This window comes from Pteropus medius, unplaced genomic scaffold, assembly GCF_902729225.1.
Source record: "Pteropus medius unplaced genomic scaffold, Ma_sr-lr_union100, whole genome shotgun sequence".
In the NCBI taxonomy this organism is placed as follows: Eukaryota; Metazoa; Chordata; class Mammalia; order Chiroptera; family Pteropodidae; genus Pteropus; species Pteropus medius.
Genome location: NW_024347791.1, coordinates 19,451,211 through 19,476,364, shown reverse-complemented (window position 1 = coordinate 19,476,364; position 25,154 = coordinate 19,451,211). Strand labels below are relative to the sequence as shown.

Sequence of the window (25,154 nt, the reverse complement as noted above, 5' to 3'; positions counted from 1 at the left end):
GGGGATAACTGAAATACAGACTCATTTACCTGAGTGCTTCTACTCCCAGGCCCACATGGAATACAAGCTTCCTTGCCATAGACCTGATGTATGGACAAGTAGGTGTCAGGTGGACACTCCTTGCACTGGTTGGTTTCTTTCTCAATGTAGTGGCCTGGGGGGCAGGGGACACACGATGAGCCCAACTGTTCAGAACCGAGGGCACAGGCACGGCACGAGGACGCCACCCCATCAACTGCATTAGTGGCAGTGATAGAATAAATCTTCACCATGTCATTGATGAACCGTCTATTCTAAAAAGAGAGCAGAAAGTAATGACTTCTGTTTTGGGGCTTAATTGTACAACCAGATTGTTTTATGTTGATATCACCAAAATAAGCATAGTGTTCCAGCCTTAGAATTTACAATTGACAATGGATTAATATTATTCATTTTTGGTTCTTTTTCTTTAAAAATCTTAAATCTTAACACTAAAAGCAAATTTCCACAGTAATGGGATTCCAGGAGATTTGCCACAATCACCATGAGATATGTCATAATTGGTACAAACTCAGTCATATTGATAATCCTAATATCTGGAAGAACTGGTAGGGTTTAACAGAGAAGCAATTTTATTGTCCATCATTGTTTATTCAGATATAAGCCCAAATCTAATGCTACAGTAGCATGTTGACAGGGAGGTAAGGTGGTGAGCCTTGGACTAGCTTTGGAAGACAAAGGCTCTGGTCTTCACCCTAACACTAACTGTGTAAATCAGCATGATCGTATCGCTTCTTTGGGCCCCCGTTTCCCTCTCTAGTACTTTCTCTAACCTCTAATCAGCATTCTCTGGTTTATACTGAAAAGATGTAGAATGGAGAGTAAGAACCTGGATTTTCCTACACTTTTCCTTCTTGAGACAATGGGTCAATTAAGGTCTAGTTTTCATCAAGCAAAGGGTGTCACTCTATCAGTACGGAGAAGCATTACCCTAGGACTGCTTAATGCTCTTTGGGGCAAAGACAAAAGGAAGGCAAGGAAGCATTCCATGCATGTTCGTGCCTCACATGATGGTAATCTGAACACTCGTAGATAACTGGAATCAAATAAAATCTGGGGATCGGGTCCCCCAGTGGAAGCCTAAAAAGAGAAAATGCTATGCATTTGCTACTATAGTTTTAAGGCAGCTTCTGAACAGGTGGTTTACCTTGTTCTCACTTTGGGAAGGTCACATCTATGGAGATCCACAAATAACAGTCCTGCTACTATTGAAATATACAATGGAATTTACTTAGCGGAGTATTAAGATCTATTCTAGCAGGAAAAGTAAAAGAAAGTAAATAATTTTTGTGTGTTAACCCAATTATGTGTCCATACACACTCTCCAGGCTATAAGAGGAGACATTAATTACTACAATGAAATGACAAACCAATACCAGTTAACGCCTCCTGGACAAAATGCCAGATCACTGGATAAAGAAGAAGAAAGTCACCAGCCTTGTCAAAGTCTCAGAAAGCTTTAAAAGTAAGTTTTTCAATAACTATAAAATTAGATTTTCTTTCTCTTAAGCTTTCAGCAACTATACTTGTTCACAGTGTAGAACGATTCAAAGATACGTTGTGTTATTCTGTTTCATATATTCTTGCTCTCAAAAAGCAAACCAAAAAATACCATTTTTATACCAATTGACTTCATAATCAAATGTTGGATTCCACATCAATAAAAAGCTGTCTTTCCTCCAGAAAATCTGAGTGATCACTTTACATGAATCTTCTCTGGGGCGTCATCTTAGCGTTTAAAAAGAAGTGCTCGGAACTTACATCTTGACCCTCATTAGTTCTCTGGAATGCCCAGGTAAATGTAAATGTTGCATTCTTGAAGATGATGTGGGTGTAAGCTTGTTTTTCTTTGGTTCCACCCCATGATTCCACCACATTTGTACTTTTTCTATTAATATCCTAAAATACAGTAGAAAAAATATATACAAAAAAGCACAAACTTAGTATTAATATACATGGGTATACATTACAAATACATATTTGTATTTACTAACCCTAAAGGTTATTAGCAATGCATGTATCCTAGAACTCTCAAAACCTCCCTTCAAGTCTACAAAAGCACTCACTAGCTTAGTAATTACAATATATCAACCACATTGTTAATATAACCTGAAAGAAAGAGGTCTCAAATCAGCCTATTTAAGGGTGGTGTGTGTGTGTGTGTGTGTGTGTGTGTGTGTGTGTGTGTAGCTTAGGAAATACACTTAGAAGAGGAAACATAATTCTTCAAACTTCTCACGGTAAACTTTTAGGATCCTCACAAAATGGAAAGGCTTTCTATTTTTATTTTTTGCCTTGAGAGATTCTGATAGGCAGCTCATGCACAGTAATTCTGTTTTCCTGATTTATACTTGCAACTTCCAGGCTTACCCAAGTGCAGATTAATCAGAATGTTATTTTATGTTCACGAACTATTCTTTTGCTTATACTTGAATTCCAAAAGGATTAATTTATATAATATTTTATTTCTAATTTCCCTAGCTAAACTCAATATTTAGAATATCATACAAATGTGTGATGTTCCAACCAATATGCTATCATTCCATGGTTATAAAGCAAATATAATAAATCAAACAAATAATGTAATATACATCTAACTTATTTGAAATAAAAAACAAGGCTAACCCTGAATTTTCTTATTAGTCTTCCCTGGAGAAACCCTAATAAGTGACTTAGGAAGAAGCCCTGTAGATGGGCTTCTTTTAGTTATCTGGGATGTTGACAACATGGTGGCATGAGCTCAGAACATGTCTCTTTCTTTCTATGATATAAACATAGGAGTCAGATATGTTATAAAGTAATCAAATGTGTTATAAAGAGATGTGTCTTGAGTTCACCAATAGATAGGAATAACAGAACGCATTTGTCATACATTACGGAATTCTCCACATTGCCAAACAATCAAATCATCATACATGCCACTTCCTAAGAGGAGCTGATAATATACAGATAATGCTTTGTTAAACATCATCTTTCTAGATCTTTATTCCAATAATAAATGGAATTTATTGCATTACTGAGATAACACTACACAATTTCGAAAGCATTTCTATATGCTATTTAACTGACATCTCAAAAAATCCTGTGAGAAGACCAAATCACACAAAACGGAAGATAACTAATAAATTCTGCTATGAGGTAAAAACTCTAAGATTGATTTACCAAAATAAGTAATTGTAATCCCTGCCCTCAGGAGTGCTTGGTCAAGTGAGGAGACAAAACATGAATGCATTCACATAATTAAAATAGGTTTTTCTCAAAGGGTTTTAGGAACACACTGGTGAGAGTCTTAATTTTGCTTAAAAGAATAAAAGAAAGCTTCCCAAAAGAGGTGAAGTTTGAGCTGCCCTTGAAGTATGAATGGGAGTTCACCAGACAAAAGAACAAAATGAATAGTGTCATTCTAATCTAGAGTGGCAATGCATAAGAAATAAAAAAGTACAGAGTCCTTCACTAGCAAATTCAGGGTTTTAAAGAGGAGCATGTACTAACAGTAGGTTTGGTAACAGAGGCTAGGCAAAAAGTACAAAAAGCCATATACATGCCATGCTAAGGACTTTTAAGTGTATTCATAGGCTATTGGTTCTCAAACTTTAGAGTGTATCAGAACCACTCTCAGAGCTTGCTAAAATACAGATTTCTGGGCCCAGCCACCAGAGTTTCTCATTGAGACTAGGACAGGGCTCAGAAATTTGCATTTCTAACAAGTTCCAGGTGATGCTGATCCAGGGACCAAACTTTAAGAATGACTGCCATAGGCAATAAAAAAGTCACCAGGGGTAATGGGACAGGTTTGATGTGTATGCCTCTACTATTATTTTTATGTTTATAAAGATATTTTGACAGCAGCATAGATAAGAAAATGGAATTAAGAAGACTGGATAGGAGACTACTGTTGAGAGATAATAGGAATCTGAATTTCAGCAACGGCACTGAGTATAAAGAGGAACAAACAGACTAGAGAAAAAAGGACGCAGGGCTGGGAGCATTAAAGACTTACTGGTTATCTGTGGTATAATAGATGTGTTAAAGATTATTCATGATCTTTTATCATCATAAAATAACTTTTTTCAGAACAAAATATGATTTCAGAACAAACTATGGTTCAGTGATCATGAATAAATATTTAAATCTCCATATACCTCATTTATCATAAAGGAAATGTTAATGGACTGTTAACTAGATACTAAAGGATTGTTGAGGAAATAAGCAAAAACAAATCATGTCTGTGAAGTTACTACTGAATTATAACGCTAAAATCTTAACTAACGACTTCTAATACCCACATGCGATCTTAGTCAATTCTGTGTTGCTACATTTCTCATGCTAAGAGTTGAGATCTATGACATCTAGAAAAACATTGGCAAAATTATGATATGTACATAGGAGAGTCCTTTGTCAACACTGATTAAATATAAAAAGAAGAGCTTTTTTCTTCCAAGTGTCTACACCAACATTATTTTCTTCCCTCACTTATTAATACATGTTTTTCCTTCTTGATGGTTTGAATTACTGAATAGTTAGTAGGGAGGGATTTTCATTCTGCTGGTGGCATATTTTTATAAAAGAATTTTCTGCCAGATTAACATTCCCTGACTTCTGTCAGCCTCCCAGGCCCCTTCACTCAGTCCTCCCCACAGGAACGAACGCTTTCATTTCAATTCTTAGAGATTTCTTTCGACATTTTTTAATGTTTTTGGAAAGCCCTAAGAATGGGAGGATAAATTATATTCTTATCCAACGTGCATAAATAAATTTACACTTGAAAGAGAATGCTAAACTTAGAAATCTGCCTTTGAAAGCCATTTTTTCCACTTACCACCATAAAGTACAGAACACAATCGGCTGAACAGAGGGTCTCAAAAACAAATGTTATTCTTCCCAGTTCAGAACCCATGGCTCCAGTCATAGATGTTGGTGGTCTATTTGGCAGATTAAAATTATAATATTTACAAAATGTTCTAAAAACAATTTGGAACAAAATTCTCATTTTTTTCATTAATCTGAAAGCCCTGCTCATCTCTTCCTCTAATATACTTCTTTCCTCAATCCAACTCCTTCCTCACTCAACCTCTGCATGGCCACACCCTTTGTTCTAACGTGGAGTCTATAAAACCACGTTAACATGCTTAAATCTCCTGGTATAACTACTACCATCTACCCTAAAGTGAGAAACATACATCTGCTGGGAAATTTCAACATGGGAATCTAAAGCAAAATGGAACTTAAAAACTGTAACACACTACTTTACAGATAGAACTGAGAAAAGAATAAATACATAAACCACAAGATACTACTGCAAATAACTTGGATTAAGACCACTTCGTTAAGCATTCAAGAATCATGATTATTGTAACATTTGGATAGAATATTGTTTAAAACATTCAGCTTTATCTAAGTAATATATCATTAATAGCTATAGTTTCTCAATCACTGATTCTATAGATATTCTTAAATATTTTACAGTATCCTACAACAGCTTGTTATTTGCTAATAAGTATATTATCTCATTACATTACTTCATCTATTTCTAAAGGGAAACAGGCATGAGAATTCTTACAGAAGGGAATCGGAATTGGTTTTTCTTACTTAAATCCTGGGATATGCAAGTTTAAGATCAGGTAATCATTATCAGAGCCTCCAGCCCCACTCTGGATATGATCTCCAGCCACTTCCCAACCTGGAAATGATCAAGGTTATCTTTATTAGTAAAAATTCTATCAATGATTTCTAACAATCTTTTAAAATAAGGTAAAAACAAAACCATTAATGTTTATGTTCAAAGTTAGAAATACTCCAAAACAATTCCCTATTTTTAAATTGCAATTGCAAACTGAACATAGAGACAGACTCCTGGATACCAATAAAGATGTTCCATATGATTCCCCAGGAAGAATCAAATAATGCATATTTTTACACAAAAGTTATTTAATGGGAAAACAAACAACAGTTTTCTCAGTGAGACATGATTATCTTTTTCCAAACTAAAGCATATGGTCTTTATACATTCTAATACAATGAGATGGAAAATGCATAATCTCCAGGTAACCAGTGGGAAATAAACTTCAAATTACTTAATGAAGAAGATTTAGGGTCTGGAGTCCTTTCTCATAGTTTGATATATTGTTGTTCCCTACTTTAACCCCTGTTCTGCATTCATTCACTTATTCATCCCCTCAGTTGGCATTCATTGAGTGCTAAGAATCTGATATGTACTAGGGATAGAAAGACAACATTGGTCCAGCCTCACTGAGGAATAAGTAGAATATGAGAGAGAGACACACACACACACACCAACAATTGTCAAAAATATAGGGTGATATGGATGAACATAGAAGGTGATGGGAGGTCCATCTTCTGCACAGAAACGGTCAACTTACCATAGGCTGAAATGGCCACAATATAACAAGGAAAGGAAAAGCATCCCCCATACACCATCAAGTAAGGTTATTATTTAAAGGCAATGACTTACCATTGACACTTCTGTCTCTAAAAGAAAATGTCAACATCTGCTACTTAAGTAAGTATGAGGGAGAAATTGAGGAATGGATTAATATCAGTGCTAGATTAATGATATGGCAATTTTTGAAATGTCATAATCAGCAGTTTATAAAAAGGTAGTATGTTGAATATACATATATCAAGCTAGACCTAAAAATATTACGCACTAATCTATTTGCTGATGAAAGAAATGCCAATTGTTCTGCTGTCTAAGGGTTCATGCAGTTAAACAGAGAGACAAGTAGGAATCCACACCTAACGTTAAGAGTTGAACAGCCACAAAACAGTCTGATCCAGTGGGATACCAGGCCCTTAACTTCAGTTTAAGTAATATGAAAGGCTTTAGAGAGGTTTAAGGAGACTGCAAACTTGTGATGGGGTTAGAGGAAGAGAGATATTCCCACATGGAGGACATCTATACCAAGAAAGGGAGGACTTCAGAATGTTTCTCTAAGATCTCTTCCTAGTGTCCAGAAATGTCATGAGAAAGGACAGAATAGCAGAGAAGGCCAAAGAAAGTAGTAAATGAGTGGTAAGGAGCTAAGTTTGGAGGGAACTAATATTCTTGCAAGAGGAAACAAACATTTCTCATGTTTTGGATATTGCCTGTTGTTAAAGGTTATATTGTGCCCATTCTACTCATCCCACAAAAAAAAGATATGCTGAAGCCCTAACCCCTGGAACCTATGAACAGACTTTATTATTTGGAAATAGAGTTTTTGCAGATATAACTGAGTTAAGATGAGGTCTTTCGGGTGAGCCTTAGCCCAATATGACTAGTGTCCTTATGAGATAGAAATTTAGACATAGACACACAGGGAGAACACTTTGTAAAGACACAGAGACACATAGACACAAGGAGAAGCTGGCCACTTGAAGATGAAGGCAGAGACTGGAATTATGCTTCCATCAGCCAGGAACACCTAGAGCTACCAGAAGCTAGAAGCAAGGAAGGCTCCTCCCCAGAGGCTTTGAAAGGATCACGGCCCTGCCAACACCTTGATTTCAAACTTTGTGTATAATTCTTTTTCTAAATCACATCATTTCCTTGGTATAAATCCACAGAAGTAGAATTATTGGACTGGAGAATGGGAACATCCAAAATTCTTGAAATATTGCCAAACCGTTTTCCTTATGGCTGTCATTTTTAATGACCACATAACATTTCATCCAATTAGAATGGCATAACTTTTGTAAACATTTCCTATTGTTGGATATTTAGATTATTTCAATTTTGTTATTATGATAATGCTCAAGAACAGCTTCATAAATAGACTGTAACTTGTGTTCAACTTTGATTTCCTTTTAGGCAAAATTCCAGTACATGAAGATCAACTTCTACATACCTGTTCTGCAATGTGCAAAACTCAGACTGAGAATACAGTATCTTAAAGTATTCCAAATCACACAGTCAAAGTAGTAAAAGTACATCCACTGTAACTCCATGACCTAATGAGACAGGCTCCCCTGGGCCTCTCACTTTGACCCCCATTCCTTTGAGTGCTGCTCCTCTCAAGGTTGGTTACTAAACCTCCCAGTCACAAAAATATACATCACCTTTTAATTACCTTTTATCTTTGTATTTTTCACATGACTGTTTGCTATTTTAATATCACATACTAATGTTACCAATATGTATACCTTTCAAATGAATAATTGAACATTTTGAAAATTAGCAAAATTTAAATTATAGCTTCTAAGTGAATGAGTAAGCAAGTAAGTAAATCAAGTATTATCATGAAACTTAGACTAAAAGTAAATTCTCTAAAAGATCCAACGAGAGTTTCAGGTGATCTTTAGTAGTAAATGAATATACACACACACAGTATTGATGCTTTCACAGTCATTCAATACTCTGGCCTTCCAGAGTATCTTATTTTTCCAATGCCTTAACTTCCTCAATCATGGAATCTTTTTAGAACCTAAACCTTCATGGTCAAATAATAACTATTACCTTTTTTTTTTATCTTTTCTCTTGGGATAAATTCCTCCAGGTGGGATTATTGGTCAATAAAGAAGGATATTTCATAATGTTCAATATATATTAAGGCTTTTTTTCATGCATCTGTTTAACTAACATTATTCAAGAACCAATTATTTGTCAATTCCTGCACTCATATATAAACTCACTACATCCTAAGCCTGTTTACTTTGGATAGGTACTGATTTAAAAACAGATACAACTTAAAAGCATTTTTTACAGTAATACTGAAAAAACTGAGTTGATAAAAAATGCTAATGAGTTTACAGAAGTAAAGGATGCACTTTGGTGTAAAACTCTAGTATTTATAACAGCTACTCCTAGTATCAAGTTAAAAAATACATACATAAATACTGTCATTCAATCAACCAACAAATATTGCAGAATAACTAAGAGCTAGGTTCTCGAAGACCTTAAAACATAAGAACAAATAAAATTCTGAAAATATCCTATAGAACTCTGCCACATTTTCAAGTTTTCAGTAAGTGGGGTTCATCGACATTTTGTAATCATAGGGTCATAGACTTCAGAGGTAAAGAACATCAGATATGATTTAACCCATCACCAAGACTCAGTGCTGAGCCAGACTAAAAACCAATCCAGACAGAAATGCTGTCATACTTCTCTTCGAAATGGAAAACGACAAGGATTTCATTATCTCTGTTGGTACTTTATTCTGGTATTTATAATCGTATGTGATGACTTTCACTATCTACTTAAACACTAACTCCAAAAAATGCAAAATAGTTTATGTTCTTATGGGAAAGTCATCTGGCAGTGACACTACATTTACTATTTTTATGTCAGGGCTTGACAACAGGAACTAGCCAAATAAGATTGAGGTTACTAGTACCCACTTTTAGTGTCTTTTTAGAAAGCTGAGTTGGAGAGTCACTGCTGCCAAAATACATCAAGTAGGCCAATTCTGAACTCACCATTCATTCCATCACACTTTGAATTCCCGACATTGAAGCAGGAAGTTTTCATGTTGCCAGGAAGGACATTCCACCATTTATATTCAAACCCAAGTGCAGGCTCTGTTCCTGCTGGGCACGGCCTACATTCTAGAGGAGGCAAGTGGGGCAAACAATTATAATTAAACTGCATCTGGACAACTTCTTCTTACTCTGTTCCAAGCACTATAAAACTATAATTAGCAGAGAGGGAAGTGGGAAGGAGAGATATTGAGACACCAATTCCCTTAAGAATTAATAACTTTTTCAAAAGCAATCTGGAAAGAAAAATAATTCTGGATATATTATACACATATATACTTTTTTTTTCAATTTTCGTAAGAGTTTATTTAACCCAAACTGACGACATGCCAGGGAGCAAGATCTCAGAGAGATCTCCAGAGAATAACAGTTCTGCAGTTTCTTTCATGCATTTGAAATTAAGGTGGGAACGTAAGGAAGATTACATGAAGATGGGAAGGAACAACAGAAGCATTACATTACAGGAGAGTTAACAAGATTGTGTGCTCTCTTCAGGGTTAATACCCTCTTCAAGAGGGATTACTTCTGATGTTTCAAAGGTGTGTTAACCTAAACGCACAAGAACAAGGTTGGCTTAAACCTTTCACTGAAAAAGTTATAGGCCTGGGGTCTATGACTACTCACTGTAACCTGCCCAGGTAGGAATTTATGACCAGATCACTCTGTAAAGAACCTCCTTTTTTTTCAGCCATAGTTCTCCCTTTTGGTCATATACTTATATATGCTTGACTAACATGAACAAGGAAACAAATAAATACAAAATCTTTTAAAATAATTTTTCCCTTCATTTCTGGGAGTTACTGCTAATACTGAATTATCCTCCACAAGAAGAGTAATTCTGAAACTAGTTCTCTTAACATGTAATCTTAGAATCTTAGAATCAGTTCCCTCTACCTCATGAATAAGGAAAGATTCCACTCTTCTTATTGGTTATTAAACTGAACAGAATATTGTACCATTTAATTATAAACTGATTATTTGAAATTCAAAATATTAGCTATGTTGAAAAATGATACTGGGAGTTGAAGGATTTGGGAAAAGTTAGGTTTATAAATAAACTTGATTTAAATTAGCATCTGCTATACTGAAATGGAAGGGTCTTTTATAACCATTTTTTAATTTACCCAAGATACTTTGCGTTATCACTCAGTAAGAGCAGGGGTAGGGAGAGAAAATGTTCATGGAGCAAACATTTCCTGGTATAAAGTATTACAGGAGACATTTTTATATAACCTACTCAGTGATGATGAGCTAGCTATTATTACCCACAATTTTACAGATGAGAAAATTGAAGTTTGAAAGGTTTGGGTAACTTAGATAAACCGCACTATTGGTAACCTGCCATTTTTATGTTATCTCTCAAAGGCTCTGGATATTAAGTATATGGCATGGCTATATTTAAGTGAAATACCTTCAACTAAAATGCATGTAATCTTTGTCTACCCCAATTAAAACAAATTCTGTAATCACTTTCTACAATATTTGGTAAGTAGTAAAATTTTCCCAACTGTACATTTTGAAGCAACTTACTTAGGGACTATTTTAATTGCCATATGATCAAAATGAGCAATTTTTACTATTATTGTAGCACAAAAAGGTGATTTATTATTCTAAAGCTGAATTAGAAGATGTTATGTTTTATGCTTACATCAATATATGTGCACTGGAAAAGGAGTATGTACCCTTAATTTCTTAATATGGTGGAATTTTCTTATCATTTTCCAAAGGCAGAGGTATCACATTAAGAGTATGTTACACAAAATGCCATTAAAAAGTTATCTTTACGATGTCATATAAGCTACTGCAGTCTCATAATTCCATTATCATATCTCTCAACTCTTTCAGCCTCTATGAAATAAGTATGCATTTTAAAGAATTATTTCATAAAAAACAACTTAGAACAAGGCCACAGTAGTCCAACAAGATTTTTATTCTAAAGGTTCAATTACTGGACCAACTGACATCCTACCCTTTGTTCCATCTGAAAACGTTCCAGGAGGACAGGGATGGCAAGAAGATGATCCATTGTTATAAAATCCAGGATTGCAAGGTGGACAATCCTTCTTCTCTCCAGAAGAGGGCAACCTAATAGCATCTGTGAGATCCTCCCAGCAAATTTTTGGCTCTATCCATTTGTACATTATCTGTGTCTGAAAAAAAAAAAAAAGCTTGCCAGTCATATAAGATCCTTTATTTGCTTTCAACTTACAATAACAAAAATGTTAAACTGACAGCTTAGGAGAAGTCCAAATAGTGACAGAATAGAAGAGCAAACTGAAGAGAATCTAAAACATTAGTAACAAAATGAAATAAAAAGGAAGAAACTTTGGTGTGAAAATGACCATTACTTCCAAATATTTTTACCCTAAACTACAAGTGGCCTTACCACATACATATACATAGCATGTTCCTTGTCATGAAATTCCTCTTTAAAATATGAATAACATGATTACAGCCCTTAGTCTTTGATCCACTCATTCTTCCATAAAAAAAAAAGTTTCTATGCAGAGACAATCTTTTTCATTTTGAGACCTCCCCTACTCTCTTCCTTTCACTCAGCCACAGTACTTATCACTAGGCTTTTCACGTGGTGATCACAAAAGAAAACAATTATTTTTAAAGAAGAATATATCTAGCTTCACATTTTAGTCTTGTTATTTCATAAATATTGGTAGTTGCTCTCTGAGTCTTTTCCAACAACTTGATATTAGACTATAAGAGCTGTAGCCAAAATATTTTCTCCTGAAGCTTTTAGGCCTTGTTGTATGTACTCTAAAAATCAGGATTAAGATAGCCTCTGCCTTCAAGGAGGAAAGTTTTTTAAACCTTACCCTTTCATTCTCTCTCACACATGCATACACTCCCACACAAAACAAAATATAACAAAATAGCTATAACTCGGCCAAACCCAGAAAGCTGTGATTATAAAATTATTCTCTTTTGAAGCCAAAACATTAAGTGAGTTAGCCATTTAAAAAAAAAATTAATATGCTCAGTGGAGAGGGAAGGTATTCTAAACATATAGAGAAAAATAAATTCTTTCATAACGAAATACAGCTTTTAAAAAGAAATTAAAATCTTCCTTCATTAGACATACAATTTACTGAAAGTAATCATTCACCTTTAAAACAGCTTCAGCAATAATAAGTCTAATACTCAAGCTAGAGAACCAGAATTTAAAGAAATTTTCTATTGCTATTTCCAGTTAATAGAAAGTCATATACAGTAAGTTCTTTAAGCCATTCAATTTTATTCTCAAGTATTCTCTTATGGAAGAGTAAACTGCCTTATGTGAAGAAAGATGCTTAAGAAAATGGTTTAAAAGTTAGATAGCTCAATAGAATTACAAATAACATTTTTTCCTTTTTACAACTCCATATTCATTTTATAGCCTATGTCATGAAACAGTTTAATCAACCACTTCATCCATCTGCCTCTCTCTTACCATCTATAAAATGATGTCCATTCTTGCTGGAGTTTCCTAAATGAAAAAGTAAATTAAATCCTAAATCCTTTAAGGGTTCTCAACTACCCTGACAAAGGCAATATAAAATTGAGAGAATCTAAGCAATAAAACATCATTATATGTTGGGGGATCGTCTTTTTTAAATTATGGCTTAACAAGTATAAAAAATAAGTTTCCAAAACTCATTAGTTCACAAATTTGCTGATTTATTTTGACATCAATTAAAAAGTATTGAGTTATGTGTGAGTTACTCCAGTGTTGGGAATAGTTGGTTCCCACATAGAAATGGGTGTAGTTCTGAGGCTGTGCACTGAGGACTAATCCTGGGAGCACACTATGTCATCTTCCCTGACACTTTGCGAGCTCGATAATATTATCCTCAATTTTATAAATGAGGAAGCTCCAGCTAAGAGTTATTAATAACTTACCCAAAAGTCATATACAGCTAGTAAATGGTAAACTAACATGAGTCAAGAAAAATCAGTTTTGGTAAGGGTAAAAACAATATGCAAAGATATTTTGACAGGTAAGCTAACCACCTGATTTTCAATCCAAGCACAGTAAATATTTAAAAATTAGAAACAGACTTTCAGTCAAGATGGTGAAGTAGATAAATGCTCTGCTTGCCTCCTCTCACAACCACATTAAAATTACAACTAAACTACAGAATAGCCATCATTGGGAATCACTTGAAGTCTAGCTGAACAGAAGTCTTACAAATGGGGTCACACAGAAGAGAACAAATTGAGAATGGTAGGAGGGGCAGAGACATAAAACGGGCTGGTCCCACACTCGCATGTGTTGGTTGAGAATTGGGAGAAATATCTCAGCCAAAGAGGTCCCCCCAGAAGAGTAAGAGGTCCCAGCTGAAACCAGGCTTCCCAGCCCAGGTTTCCTGTGCCAGGAAGAGTAGTCCCCACAACTTTTGGCTGTAAAAACCAGTGGAGATTGTGGCTGAGTGAGATGGAGGGCCAAGGGAGTCACAGACTTTCCTCTTAAGGGGTCCATGCATTGAGTTACTTGGTGGTGGACTCACTTGCTCTCAGCTCCAGCACTGGGGCAGCAGCTTGAAAGGTGTTAAGGACATATGGGGAGGAGCTGAGTTGTCTGGCTTCAAGGCAAGAGCAGGTGGGGCAGCTTTCTCCTAGACAGAAGCACTGACAGAGGGCATTGTTCCTTTGTTAAGCGCTTTGCCACCCAGCTTGTAGACCCAGGTGGGCACCATATCTGAATCTCCATCAACTTGGCTAACACAGGTTGCCCCACCCAGATAATCCCCTAAGACTCTGTACCTCCCTACTTGCAGGCTCACCCAAGCCCATTCCAGTGGCTTTTCCATACAAATGGCCTGTTTTGGTTCATATTGTGGATTTTCCTAAAATCTCCCAAAGGTTCGCAAAACTCAAACAAGCAGGACTTGTCCTTGGCATGTCCCATATCTCTTGCTAAGCAGCCCCAAAGCCTGGCACTAGTGGCTGCTGGCCTCGGTTTGCAGCTTGGTCTCTCAAGGCATTTCCAAGTCCAGCATGGGTGGCAGCCATCTGTTGATCACTTGGTGGCTCATGCCAGGTGGCCTTGGGCAGGGCACAGGCTGCAGCTGAAAAAGGACTGGAGTAGGGGCCCTCCTAGGAGGCCCCAGTCTACATGCCCAGTGGCCAGCTTCGGTCTGAGCCAAAGTACCATCCAGGGTCACATCTGAGGATGACACACCCAAAGGGCAGACAGGGCAGTCACCAGACCCATGCTAAAGTAAATCCTGCTCTGTAGGGTCAGCCCCTGCACAATAGCTCTTTGACATCAATGAGCACATAGCAACCAAGGCTCAACTACAACATGAAGGCACATACAATGCACACAAGGGACATACCTGGAGCACCCAGCTCAGATGACCAGGGAAGACTGTGCCACTGGGACCCATAGCAGACCTATACTATATAAGGCCACTCTACTATGACTGGGAGACATAGCAGCCTTACCTAATACCTAGAAACAACCACAAATAGACAACCAAAACGGGAAGACAAAGAAATATGTCCCAAATGAAAGAACAGAACAAAGCTCCCAAAAAAGAACTAAACAAAATAGAGACAAGTAATCTACCAGATGCAGAGGTCAAAACACTGGAGATAAAATGCTCAATAAACTTAGAGGAAGAGTAGATGAACTCAGTGTGAACCCTAACCAAGAGATAGAACACATAAAAGTGGAGATAGAAAACATAAAAAAGAACCAGTCAGAAATGAAGAATACAATAAGTGAAATGAAGAATGCATTAGAGGGAAGTAATAGTAGATTAGATGAAACAGAGGATGGAATCAGCAATTCAGAAGATAAGGTAGCAGAAAACACCCAATCAGCAAGAAAAAAGAATCTGAAAAAATGAAGACAGTTTAAGGGGCCTGTTGGAGAACATCAAGTGTACCAACATTCGTACCATAGAGATATGAGGAGAAGAGAGAGAGTAAGAAATTGAAAATCTATTTCAAAAAATAATGACTGAAAAATCCCTAACCTGGTGAAGGAAATAAACATACAAGTCCAGGAAGCACTGAGAGTCCCAAACAAGACAAATCCAAAGGGGCCCACACCAAGACACATCATAATTAAAATGTCAAAGGTTAAAGACAAGGAGAGAATCTTAAAAGCAGCAAGAGAAAAGCAGTTAGTTAACTGCTTTCTCAACAGAAACTTTATAGGCCAGAAGGGATTAGTACAAAATATTCAAAGTAATGAAAAGCAAGGACTTACAACCAAGATTACTCTACCTAATAAAGCTATCATTTAGAATCCAAGGACAGATAAAGAGATTCCCAGACAAGAAAAAGCCTAAGGAGTTCATCATCACCAAGCCAGTATTACAGGAAATGTTAGAGGGACTTTCTTAAGAAGAAAACAAAAAAAAGATAAAAATATAAAAAATATGAATAATAAAATGGCAATAACTACATATCTAGCAACGATTACTATAAATGTAAATGGATTAAATGCTCCAATCCAAAGATAGAATGGCTGAAAGGATAAGAAAACAAGACCCTTACATATGCTGCCTACAAGAGACTCACATCAGATCAAAAGACACACACAAATTAAAAGTAAAGAGATGAAAAAAGATGTTTCATAAAAACAGAAATAAATTTTTCAAAAGATAAGGTAGCAATACTTATACCAGAAAAAAAGTAGGCTTTAAAACGAAGGTTATAACAAGAGAAAAAGAAATATCCAGTTATCCTACTTCTGGGTATTTATCCAAAGAAATCCAAAACACTACTTTGAAGGGACATGTGGATCCATAGGTTTATTGTAGCATTATTTACAGTAGCCAAGATATGGAGGCATCCTGGGTGTCCATGAATGGATGAATGGATAAAGACGTGGTGTACACACACACACACACACACACACACACACACACACACACACACACAATGGAATATTACTCAGCCATAATAAAGAATGAAATCTAGACATCTGCAACAACATGGATGGACCTAGAGAGTATTATGCTGAATGAAGTAAGTCAGGCAGAGAAAGACCAATGTCATATGTGAAATCTAGAGAACAGGATAAACAAACAAACAACAGAAACAAGCTCATAGATACAGACAGCATTTTGATGGTTGTCAGATTGGAGATTGGGGAATGGGTGAAGAGGGGAAGGGATAAGAAGTACAAATTGGTAGTTGCAAAATAGTCATAGGTATGTAGAGTATAGCATGAGGAATATAGTCAGAAGTATCGTGATAACTATGTATGGTATCAGATGAGTATGGGACTTATCAGGGTGACCACATCATAAGATACATAAATGTGTAATCACTGAAACTAATATAATATTATATGTCAACTATAATTGAAAAAAATAAAAATATAAAAATTTTTTAAAATAAAAATTAGAAAATGTGTACCACCTTTAAACATTTAAACACTGAGAAGTCAAATTTCAAATTCTCTGTAATAAAAGTTTTATTTATAAAGCCTTGTTTCACAAGGTAAAATGAATCTGTGCCTCTCCTAATGGGGACAGATGCTTTCAAGTCTGGCTGGCTGGGGAAAGCTAATAAGTAATATTAATGATACATAGCACCAGATGGCTCACAGTGCAGGTGAAAAACAAACAATCAATTCATTCTTTGGCAAGTTGAGATAAAACTATGAAACGTGTTATGAAACCAAAACCTTAATAGGGTAAAATGTACCAGATTGCTATTAAGATTATAGAAAAACCACAGTGTCCAAGTATACTTATATTAAGCATGAATAAAATACATTTTAAAGAAACACAGGTAGGTATTAATTGGAAGCTGGTTTTCATATTGAAATAAAACTCAAGACTGGGAAGACTAAAATTTAGACAAAATTTGAGACTGGATTTGTCTATGGTTACCTGCTTTCTTCCTTCAAATGTCCCTGTACAAATGCACCAAGGCTTTGTAGGCTAGCTGAATTCATCAGAGCTCAGTTACATGTGCTTTAAAAAGGTCTACCGACTGCCACTCCAACCTAACTGCCTTGTGCTCAATGATGTTCTAGCTCAGATGTTCCCAACCAGGCTATTGTTTGCCTCCCTGCCTCTCATAAACCTTCATCCTTTCTAGTTGCAACCTACTGGGCATTCATCCTTTGTCTCTCTTGGAATTACCCACACCATTCTGCCAAGTTGTGTCTGTCTCCTCCTTCAAAGCCATGTTCAACATCCATATCTGCTTTGAGCACGTCCTCATCTACATATCAGCGCTCATTTTGATTCCTTTTCTATGAAGTCTTTGCCGTTTTCTCTTTTCTCTTGGGATTGGTTACCTCCTTGTCCCCTTTCTAAGCACATAAAAGCCTGGGTTCTCATCTTCCTTTATGTGGAAACATCAGAGGGTTTAACATTGTACTGGAAATTCTAGCCAGGGCTTTAGGCAAGAAAATGTCCTAAAATTAGATTGGGGTGAATATACTAAACACACTGAGTTGACATTTTAAGTGGATGAATTATATGGTATGAGAAACATCTCAATAAAGCTGTTTTTTAAAAAAAGATTTTAAAGAAGACTATCATGAAATTTTTACTTTAGACAAATTCAGAAATCCCCAGTCACTGAGAAATGCCATGTTGTGTTCCTAATTAAGAAACAAGTATATTTGACTTGCTTGAATCATAGAGGAAGAAACCAGTACTCCTTTATGCCCTACTTTTTAATATCTCCTAAGTCTTTCTTCTGCTATGTAATTCAGAAGTATTGTGTTACAGACATTGAGCATCTGGAATACTTTGCAATATTTAAGTTCATTAAGAAAAGTGCTAGATAATCTGGTACCAAAATACTAGCAAATCCTCTACAATCCATCAATTTCCTAGACTCAGAGGTGAACAAGTTGCAAGTCAAATGTCTCCTTTCAAGAAGGCTCCTTCTAAAACATTCTTCCCTACTAGTCATCTTTACATGTAATTGTGATAAATTGATCTGATACCAAAACACTAGCAAACATTCTCTGATCACCATGTAAGTATCAAGAGAGATATGTACAGAATTCTGTGGTAATTCCTAGTATATCAAGACAATCTTTGTCATTTTTTTCTCTTAAGGAACTGACATGTGTGACACTGAAAGGACCTGGGATTTATATAGTCTGGCCTCCCCAGCCACAAGGATTAGCAGGTGAACTAAGCTGTCCAACTAGAGTAGCCCATGCTCCTGGACTGAATGGGTAATCTGAGATGGGCTTGTGATTCAAGCAGGGCAAACCAGAGTCTTCTGAGAAATTTTAGTCTGTGCTCCTATAACCAAAAGCTGTGAGGATGATAGTGGCTTTCACAGGAAAGAGCCTGCCTGAGAAGGAAATCAAATGAGCCAAGAATATCAGTAAGAAGAACAAGAGAAAGTCTTGATAAAGTTGTTTGCTCCATATTGACTTCCCAGACATGTGAGTCAAGAGACTCCTGCCCCCTTCCCACACCTCAATTTTAAAAAGTACTTTTTAAATTCACTAACATAATTTTATAATTATTCCCAAATATAGAAGCAAAACTGATACCTTGCTTTGCCATCATTACAAAGCAACATGTGCATTACAGCCCACAATCAGGGTAGGGGTTGTTGGGACAGGAGAAACCACCACATTTAACCATAAAACAAACCAAAATAAAAAGCTACTCTGTCTAGTTCTACTAACCAAAATAAATAAAACTTTAAGCGTTTTCTATAAGTTGCTGACTCTCTAACAAAAACAATCGCATCTCCCTGACTTTTGCAAGCAAATATGAGACTGCTTTTGTGGATATGAAAGATAAGTGAGAGACGTGCTTTTAAACCATGAACAGTTTAATTGAAAACTAACTATCATTTGGATTCTTGGGAGATTTTTTCCCTTTAAATATATATTGCACTTCTTATTTGGTGAGCCAGTTCTTCTAAAGCTTGTATTCTCTTGGAAATCTTTTTGGCAAGTAATATCTTCTCTTTTTTACATCTGAGACTTCCTTTTACATAATAAATTTTTGAGTTTACTAATTTAATCTTATTGTTCGATCACACTGGCATCTTTCTCAATCATAGTTCTGTCATTCTTCCCAGCTTTACTGATTTACAGTTTGATAAATTTGCTTATTCCTTATGTCTTTATGCAAGTTAAGAATTTTTAAATGGAATGTTGAAAATGAGTCATCTGAACTCATATTCTTCTTGATATGAGTTAGAATATGTATGAATTCTTTGCTAAATTTATATCCCTATGGCAAATATGATACCAACTATACTCCTAGTTAATATCAACTACATTCCTAGTTGATATCCATTTATTAAATCAAATATTTTACATACAATTCTTCGATTACCCATATATCTACTTAGCTATATCATTTAGTACACTATTGTATTGTATCCCTAGGAAGATCATGAGAAGTTCTATCAAATATCTTACTAACATTAAAAGAAGCCTTCTCTTAATGAATACTTGCCCTTTGTCACTGGTCAACATTTTTTTGAGCTCAAATCTCAGGCACTGAATCTGTGTATGCATTTGTATACAGCTATATGGGTGTACCTCAATGTTTGTACAACGTAAGCTCTAAGAAATTTAAAAAGAAAACACATAAAACATTCAAGTTAACTCAGTATTATAAAACCACACAAATTCTAGCACTAGCCTACATTAGTTGCATCTACTGCATGCAAGTCTCTACCCACTGCCCCACACTGCAGTCATACTCATATCCCTTTAGTTCTTCAGACACACCAGGCTCCCTCCCACGTCAGGTTTTCACCATCTTGCTGCCTCTCGCAGAAATACTCTCTTTTCTTTTCCATGCTCTTGTTTAGGTTTCATACAGCTCTGAAGCCTCCCCAGACTAGGTCAGGTCCCTATAAAGTTCAGACTTCTCTGCTATAGCACTAATCATAATTGAAGATAATTATTCATTTTCTTTGATTGACTATATCTTCCTCTAAAGTCTAGACTAGTGGTTTTCAAATTACTGAACTCCTCGACCAGCAGAGTCAGAATTCCTGGAAACTTCTTAGAAATATAAATTCTCAGGCCCCTCTCAGATCTACTGAAACAAACAAACAAAAAAAAGGGAGAAAAACCTCCAGGTGAGTCTGGCGCACATTAAAGTTTGACAACCACTGCTCTACAATCTGTGTGGACATTGTGTTCTTCTTCTGCCTTTCCTGTGCTCTGCCTTCATCTCCAAGCACTCTGTATATAACCAATGCTCAGTAAAATTCACTGAATAAATTAATGAGTAGGCATTCCACATTTTTCAAGATGTTAATGAGAGCCTCTAATCAGGATTAAAATGGTTCTCATTACCAATTAAAATTTTCCTGAAAAATGTCCTATAGGCAGGAATCAATCAAATAGCCAAACTTCCAAATGAACACAAAAACTTGTAACATTTCTGTGTCATATAAATTATAATGTTCAAAGTCTGTATATCACAATAGTCATTTCCCTTGATGATCCTTTCCAAGCAAGGGAAAATAAGATCAACGGGAGTATGACAACACAAAAAGAGCCAAAACAAAGTAATTGAAAACCTGGGAAATATCACTAAACTATTGGCACATCACCAGACTATTCCAAACAAAAATAAAATACTTTTTAAATAGATAAAATCAGAACAAATGAAAATGTTGCAATAATAACAACAATAAAAACAGAAAACATTCTAATTCAAATCTATACTTTTCACTGTATCTCTTATTTAAGTTCCCACTAGTTTTTATTTACTACTGAAGCTAGAAACATTTATCTTGAAATAAGTCTCAAATCACTTTTTAAAGAATCACCCAGTTTATGGGGTGCTAGTCCATTGTTTTGTTTTATACTGAAGACATGTTAAGAGTTCATGCAGATAAATAGGAAAGCATAACTTGTGTGTATGTGCATATACAACATGTCTGTGCATGTACACATGGGCATATATGTGTGTGTGTATATATTCTGTGCATTTTATATTTGATACATGGCCTTACTTCCTTAAGGCCAAGGTCAATTAGATTTTTGTCACATCATTCAATGACATAATAAAACTATGACTTTTGAATATTTTTATTATAGCAAAAACAAGATACATTTATATGTTAGATCTCATTCATTTAAGTTTTAATAATGCTGAATTGGTGATTATTATATAGAATAAACTAAATTTAATTAGCTTTTCTTATTAATAAGGCAAGTTTAGCTAAGAAAAGCTTAGCTAAAGAAACATTATTCCAAATTACTTGCAACCCAACTAAGTGGCTCTCTACATATATTTTCTAAATAGAAATAACCCTTACTTGGCCATTATTGTAGGGCCATCAAGCTCTTACTTCATAACTCCTTGTCATTTAAGAGCTGTTAGTTTGAATTACTGTTCTTATTAAAAGTAATAGATGTATTTCTAATCATTAAAACTTTCTACTAATTTAAATTGGCCTTCCCTTGAATTATTCTGTTAGTAAGTACTTGTTGTACTGGAAATACTAGAACAAACCTGGTCTTAAGCATTCAAAAACAAATTCTTTAAAAAAATCTTAAGGACTAAGGGTAAGAGTAATAACAATATATATATTTGTGTCTATATACATATGTGTGTATATATATAAATACATACATATACATTTATAAATATGTATACTTATAAATATGTAAATATGTATGTATATTTATAAATATATATGCATAAATATATATGTATTTATATATATATTAGATTAGAAACTAAGGATACAAAATTAAGAAAATAAAGCAATACTGACATCTATGTGTATTTTCCAAACTAGGCCAAGAAATTCAATGTCGCAATTTCAAAAATGTAAATACACAGAAATGCTGCATTGTAGCCACTTTAATCTCAGCTTCTCCGACTGACATAGGCTGGTGTAGGCTAACACTTTAATTAAGAGAATGGCAGGTTAACTGCAGAGTTCATGTGTGCATTTTTCCTCTGGTTAAGTACTGTTTATATGGTAATTACTTTGCATCTTCTAAATGCAATTACACAGTAATCTGTCATAACTGAATTAGCCAGTGGCTGCATGGCTCTTTCTGTAAAAGCTTACTGAGTATCCAAATAATTAAAGAGAAGTTACAGGATAGAACAGGTCCTTGAATAATTTGGCTTCATTTGACATCCTTTCTTGTTTCAGTATAACGTTGATGAAATGGCATAGGTATTTAACTTTTAGATATCAATTAGCCTATGGTAAATTGGTTTTCTTATACATCGTTTCCCTTAAAGTTTCAGACTTATTAAAGACGTTAAGTGAAAACTTGCTATATTTCTATCCTGTGAGTGACAGGACACATTTTTAAGGCTATGGTGCTCCTGATATTGTTACTTCTCGAAACATATAACTTAAAAATAGGAGTAATTTATTAAGCACTCATTATGTGCCAGGCACTGTGCTGGGAACCTTACATTGAATATTCTCATAGAAGCCTTATGAAATAGAGACTGATATTATCCCCATTTTACAGATGAAAAAAACTGACACCTAGAGACAGGAAATAACTTACCCATAGCACTAATTAGTAGACTAGAAAATCAAAGCCAGAAAGGCAGCCTTCAGAATATACATTCTTAAATTTCCTCTGTACTACTTACATGCATGTGTTATAAATCAGCTCATTTAACTCTCTCATGAACACATTATTGTCTGCTCAAATTGAGAAGAGTACTAAATAAATATGAAATGGAGTTCACTGAACTCTGCCGGTACCTTTCCTTCTTCATCACATGGAGTGTGGATCTGAAAATAGTCTTTTGTGGTACAGGGAGGGCGTTCCATACACTCACTGGATCCTTCCTCTGCAACATAAAAATGCACTCAGAAATGAGTTGATTCCTTTTTGACTCAAAGGAAAGGAAAACAATCAAAACAACAAAAGAAAACAACTAAAAAGTAAAAATAACCATACCAGAGGAATTTAGGTAGAACTAGGTAGGCATAAAGAAAATAAGGGCTTACATTTTTATCTTCTCTAGAGCAAATAAGTGTTCCCATGATACACATGGAACATATCATAGTTTTCCAAGAAGACATTAGATTTATTCTATTATCATTAAAAATCGCAAATAAAAGTTTCTAAATATATATTTATGCCCATAAATCACCTAAAAGTACAATATGAATTGTATTTTAGTTTAGTATAAACACATCCAAAGAGTTACCTGTGGAGTATGGAATAGAAAAATTATAAACGAAAGGAAAAGTTATGCCGAAAGGAATAAAAGAAATCATTTTCATCCATTCAAAATTGATTCACTTCAGCACTATGGTGTCAGCCCCACTGTTCCCATCACACTTATATGTGACTTCTGGCTTATGACTATACACTCGACAAACTTAAAAAGAACAAAGAGTATAAACTGTCAAAGACTAGACGTACCTGAAAATTGGGAGTCCTCTGCACACTTTACGCATTCTTTGGCTCCTTTCTCAGAATAGGTGTTTCTGGGACACACTTGGCAGTTGAACGAACCTGGTTTGTTGCTGAAGGTGCCTGGCTTGCATGGAAAGCATTCTGATGTGTATGCCACTCCTGTGTGATAATGACAAACAGAGCATAGGAGGGAGGATCCAACAGCAACAAGCAAATCAGCACCTTCTTGCAGCCTCTATCAGAAATGAGAATTATTAAGCTCAGCCCAAATCTTTTCTCATTAATTCAACACCAAGAAAATGTTTACTGTGTACAGGAAACAGGGATAGATACTAAATTAAACACAGTAAGTAGAGCAAACACTTTAAACAGGAGACTGAGATTTGATAGTAGTATAGCAAATGTATAAACTCAGTTGTCGAAAGACAACACTAAATCAGAAGTGGGAGAAACTCTAAGTTCTCCTCCAATTCTATAAGTTAACGTTCTCTGATCTTTCGACTACCTGCTCCCTTTTTATCGTCTGCTCACTAAATCACAGGCAAGACTTAACAGACCCTAGGAAGGACTCAACTTTTCTTCTAGTTTGTAATTCCAGCCTTTGCCAGCAGATGTCCCTATGACTAATGAGTTAGAATCAGGGAACAAGAATTCAAAAAAAACACACGTCAAACTTTAATAACGGTGAATCACTGCTTTAATTATAAGTAGCCCTAACTGAGAATGAACCATACAAGGGTTTATTGGCTGATCTCCTGGGCCACAAAGGCTCAGCTGGTTCAGAAGGAGCACAAAAGATTTAGAAGACGGTCAGGCCAAGATGTTTATTTTATTGTTATTTTTAAGGATACAGCAGTGACCTGAATAAGCTAAATGACACTAGATATTTCACAAATGAATAATAAGCTCTTATTAACAAATATTTTTTTCTTTTATTTAAAGATACCTAAAATTATCATGTTTATTTTTTCACACAGATTAAATAATTCAGTTTAAGGGTTAAAAAAAAGAAAGAAAAGAAAATAGGAATAAAACCAGGGTCTCTAGACATGTATGATACCTAATATATTAATTTCTGTCCAATAAACACTTGAGCTAGCCAAACCAACAATTCAATCAATATTTTAACTCAATACAAAATGTGACTGGTGACTACTAAAACAGATTGCTGTGAAATACCTTCAATTGTGATATTTTTTACCAACACTGGCTTGACTGCCTTAGAACCCATAAGGATGCCTGTAGTTCTCCAGTATAATATGTTTGTGCCAGATTTTAGCATTACCTATACAGAAAAACAGAAGAAAAATATTAA

The 25,154-nt window shown here is 35.4% G+C and overlaps 1 protein-coding gene across 2 annotated transcripts in view; it reads right to left on the bottom strand.

Annotated features, from left to right (window-relative positions):
* Window positions 1–25,154, bottom strand: part of ELAPOR2 (endosome-lysosome associated apoptosis and autophagy regulator family member 2) — a 299,011-nt gene that overhangs the window by 33,021 nt on the left and 240,836 nt on the right. For both annotated transcript variants that reach the window (XM_039878221.1, XM_039878220.1), the window contains 9 exons: window positions 25,019–25,124; window positions 23,846–23,998; window positions 23,176–23,264; window positions 11,486–11,666; window positions 9,457–9,585; window positions 5,629–5,719; window positions 4,859–4,961; window positions 1,801–1,938; window positions 30–293 (listed from right to left, as the gene is read on the bottom strand). In XM_039878221.1, coding sequence (XP_039734155.1) covers window positions 30–293; window positions 1,801–1,938; window positions 4,859–4,961; window positions 5,629–5,719; window positions 9,457–9,585; window positions 11,486–11,666; window positions 23,176–23,264; window positions 23,846–23,998; window positions 25,019–25,124 — 1,254 coding nt within the window. The remainder of the gene's footprint in view (window positions 1–29; window positions 294–1,800; window positions 1,939–4,858; window positions 4,962–5,628; window positions 5,720–9,456; window positions 9,586–11,485; window positions 11,667–23,175; window positions 23,265–23,845; window positions 23,999–25,018; window positions 25,125–25,154) is intronic.